The sequence below is a fragment of the Lolium perenne genome, chromosome 5 (genome assembly GCF_019359855.2).
Source record: "Lolium perenne isolate Kyuss_39 chromosome 5, Kyuss_2.0, whole genome shotgun sequence".
Classification (NCBI taxonomy): Eukaryota; Viridiplantae; Streptophyta; class Magnoliopsida; order Poales; family Poaceae; genus Lolium; species Lolium perenne.
Genome location: NC_067248.2, coordinates 25751445 through 25755345, shown reverse-complemented (window position 1 = coordinate 25755345; position 3901 = coordinate 25751445). Strand labels below are relative to the sequence as shown.

The 3901-nt window shown below is 46.4% G+C and overlaps 1 protein-coding gene across 1 annotated transcript; it reads left to right on the top strand.

The window, feature by feature from the left end:
* Positions 1-570: 570 nt before the first annotated feature.
* LOC127304515 (protein DETOXIFICATION 16-like) lies at positions 571-3901 on the top strand. The gene is made up of 8 exons (XM_051335171.2): positions 571-750; positions 835-1379; positions 2825-2911; positions 2983-3039; positions 3142-3380; positions 3459-3577; positions 3670-3756; positions 3851-3901. Exons 1-8 carry the CDS (start codon positions 577-579, stop codon positions 3899-3901), a joined length of 1359 nt encoding a protein of 452 aa, XP_051191131.2. The 5' UTR covers positions 571-576.

The window sequence follows — 3901 nt, the reverse complement described above, 5'->3', positions numbered from 1 at the left end:
CGCCGAGACGCAAACCTGGCGCATATTTGGGCCAGGTTTGCGTCTCCGCGGACGGCCCGGTCACTTTGCGTCGCGCCGCTGAAGGTGGTGCACGACGCATTTTCGGTCACGGCGGACACAAACGGTCGCCACTGGAGATGCACCAAGTATTTTTCGTCAAGGTGGCATACTGCACGTGTAGAAATATTATGATTTGTATTTGTCATAGCATAGCATGATTCAATCGCATTACGTGGTGTGCTAACCAGTGGCGATCTTGCAGCCCATAGATCGAGATATAAATGAACGATCTAGCCCCAAGGTCAGCTCTGCAAAACTATCTATAAGCTCACAGCCGTTACTAGAAAAATGGCTACTCCTGCATCACGCCCCGATGGTCCAATCCTTCCACGCCATCGATCGTCGTCCTCTCTGCACCCTTTCCCAGTCGACATTCTCTAGGCTCTCCATTGCAGAAATCCGTGGATGGACAACATGGAGCCTAGCACTGGCGCAACCCCACTTCAGGATCAGGCGCTGGCGGTGCAGTCGGCTGGTGTGGCCGACGGGCCACGGCGTCGCCAACGGCAGCTCGCCATGGCAGAAGCGAAGCGTTTACTGCGGCTCGGTGGGCCGATCATCATCAGCTGCCTCCTGATGAACCTCCTTAACGTGGTGTCCATCATGGTCGTCGGTCACCTCGGCGAGGTCCGCCTGGCCGGCGTGTCCCTCGCTGTTTCCTTAGCCAACGTCACCGGATACATTGTCCTCGTACGTACGTCTATCTGACTACTCGATGCTCATCATATTCTCCGTGATTGAGAAATCTGTGTACCTGGTTGTGTGTGCGTGCAGACCGGCATGGCGACGGCGCTGGACACGCTGTGCGGGCAAGCGTTCGGCGCGGGGCAGCACGGCCTCCTCTGCATCTACACGCAGCGCACGATGGTCGTGCTCGCGCTGGCCTGCGTCCCGATCGTCGCCGTCTGGGCTAACGCCACCCGGATCCTGGTGTTCCTCGGCCAGGACCGGGCCATCGCGGCGGTGGCCGGCGAGTTCACCCGATGGCTAATCCCGTCGCTCGGGGCGTACGTGCCGCTGCTCTGCCACGTGCGCTTCCTGCAGGCTCAGAGCCTCGTGCTGCCCGTCACGGCTAGCTCCGTCGTCGCCGTGCTCTGCCACGTTCCGGTGTGCTGGGCCATGGTGTACAAGACCGGCATGGGGAGCAACGGCGCCGCGGTAAGCTACACTATCTCCTGCGGTGTCAGCGTGGCCATCTTGGCGCTGTACGTGAGGCTGTCCAGAAGGTGCGAGAACACATGGACTGGGTTCTCCGTGCAGGCGTTCAAGGGTCTAGGCCAGATCGCCAAGCTCGCCCTGCCATCGGCCATGATGATCTGGTGAGACAATTCTGTGCTGGTCACCGTATAGGAAGTGGAGAGCGGCATTTCTACCATGCACGTCGTCTCTCACATCCACATTATATGAAATATAATTTAGAACCACAAGTTCAATATATGAACTGTTTCAATATTTGGGTTCCAAATGAGGATAGCTTAAAAAACAAGTCTAATATTAAATATATTTTGACAATATTTGAAATTTAACTCTTAAAACTTGGTGAAACTTAAAAAAATTAATGACACCGGGTGATTTTTTGTTGTTGAAACAGTTTTTCTACGTGTTTCAAAATTCGTTCATCATAGTTATAAAAATAACTCGCAATTTCCTTGGAGGTCAAACCATAAAATATATTTATGAAAACAAAACGAAAGTCAACTTTTGGTCATTAAATTCTAGTAAAAGTTCACTTTCGGTCCTAGAACTGCCGTTTGGTTCAAGATGAACCTTGAACTCTTGCAATCATTTCCTTTTAGTCCTCATCCCGGTTGGGCCAGGCAAATACCTGTCGCGGCCGGGTGGCCAAAAACTGAAGGCAACGGTGCAAGGTAGAGAGGTAGGATGATGCTGATAGGTAAACCAAGCAGTCATTCGTGGCGCAACGCTTCAAGTGATCTGGGAGAGGGAGAAACCGAGCGAAGCACATATGGGTTCTACTTTTTTTGCGTTAAGATGTTGTGTTCCACATCTCAGTTAGTTTGTGTTTGGTCTTGTTAAAAATCAATTCGGTTGGTTGACCATTTCTTCTTTCCACGTTAGCGATTTCCTCAACTTCTTCAAAAAGAGATGAAAAGTGGATTATTCTGAGAGTTCAAGGTCTGTTTTAAACTAAAATAATTATTGGAACAAAAAGTGAACTTTCCAAAAAAAAAAATCAAGGACAAGAAGTGCACTTTCTTCTGAAAACAATGCCAACATCAAAATTCGAGTTCAAATGATAAGGGAAGCAGACAATGGTTACATTAAAACTGTGGTGCCCATATCTCAGGTTTCATTGGATTTCATCAGGTTTCAAAATCCATCATGACGTTTCATTGTGTTTCAAAGTTCTGGTTCCAAATATGTCAAAAAACCTATTTTGGGCTTGTTTACAAGATATCTTCAAAACAAATACACATGTTCAAACCATTTTTTAATTTGATAATTCTTCCAACAGTTACAACCGTTTTAAAAATAGGATTGACATTTAAGTAGGTGTAGTAGTGGATGGGAGAAAGAGAACCATTGTGTGAGTCATTTGCACGGAAAAAGGGAGCAGATACTCTTTTGCATATCCAAATCTCAACACAACCACACACAATGGAAGGTGCATGCATGCACCCTAGTGTACATGCTAGAAGTGTATTTATCCTAGGAAGTGTCCATCTATGTTTATATATATATACATATACATACAACTAGTCTGACACTCTGACCTAATAGTATGAATTTACTGTACATGAAGCCTGGAGTGGTGGTCATTTGAAATTCTTATATTTCTATCTGGACTTCTACCAAATCCAGAGCTTGAGACATCGGTGCTGTCAATATGGTAATTGATCACTCAGTTTGCATGAATGGATTCATCAAAACACACCTAATTCTCTGTATTTGATTTTGCAGTGTTAACACCGGATCTTTACTGTACATGATACCATTGGGTCTTGCTTATTCCATAAGGTGCCAGACCTTCCTATTTCCCCATGTATACAATTCTCAAGCACAACCCGTCAATTTTTTTTCTCAAGTACAAGTAGGCAATCAATTCTTGCTTTGATGTAGCACGGTCGTTGCAAACGAGCTCGGCTCTGGGAAGCCACAACCAGCAAAGCTAGCTGCGCGAGTGGTCATGTGCTTGGCCTTCACTGAAGGGCTTGTCATAGCCTTGGCCATGGTTTTTCTTCGACATGTTTGGGGTTACATGTACAGCGACAAGCAGCAAGTGGTGTCGTACATTGCCAGAATGCTACCTATCCTCTCTATATCTTTCTTCATGGATGGACTCCACGGTTCTCTGTCAGGTTTTTTTTATAATATTGCTTGAGTACTAACCCATAATTTGAGGATGATACATGCATGTGTTAACTTCATTATCACAGGCGTGCTTACAGGCTGCGGCAAGCAGAAGATTGGTGCAGGCGTAAATCTGGGCACGTTCTACTTGTTGGGCATCCCAACGGCTGCGCTGCTTGCATTTGTCTTCCATTTTAATGGAACAGTAGGTTTTAGGATGTTGAGAAATGCGTGTTAATTTTTTGACTAAAATTACATGGAGATCTCTGACCACTAAATCTTGTTCGCTTCCAACAGGGACTTTGGCTTGGCGTAGTTTGTGGGAGCTTCATGAAACTTGTGTTGCTTCTACGTATCGCATGGTGCATAGATTGGGAAAAGGAGGTAAATAGTGCATATCTACTAAACTCTACAACGCAGGTTTGAGTATAGACGAGCCAATGCGATACACTTTATTGTTGTTTCTTTTGTATTCCAGGCACTCAAGGCAAAGGATTTGGTCTGTAGTTCATCTGTCGCTGGAGCATGA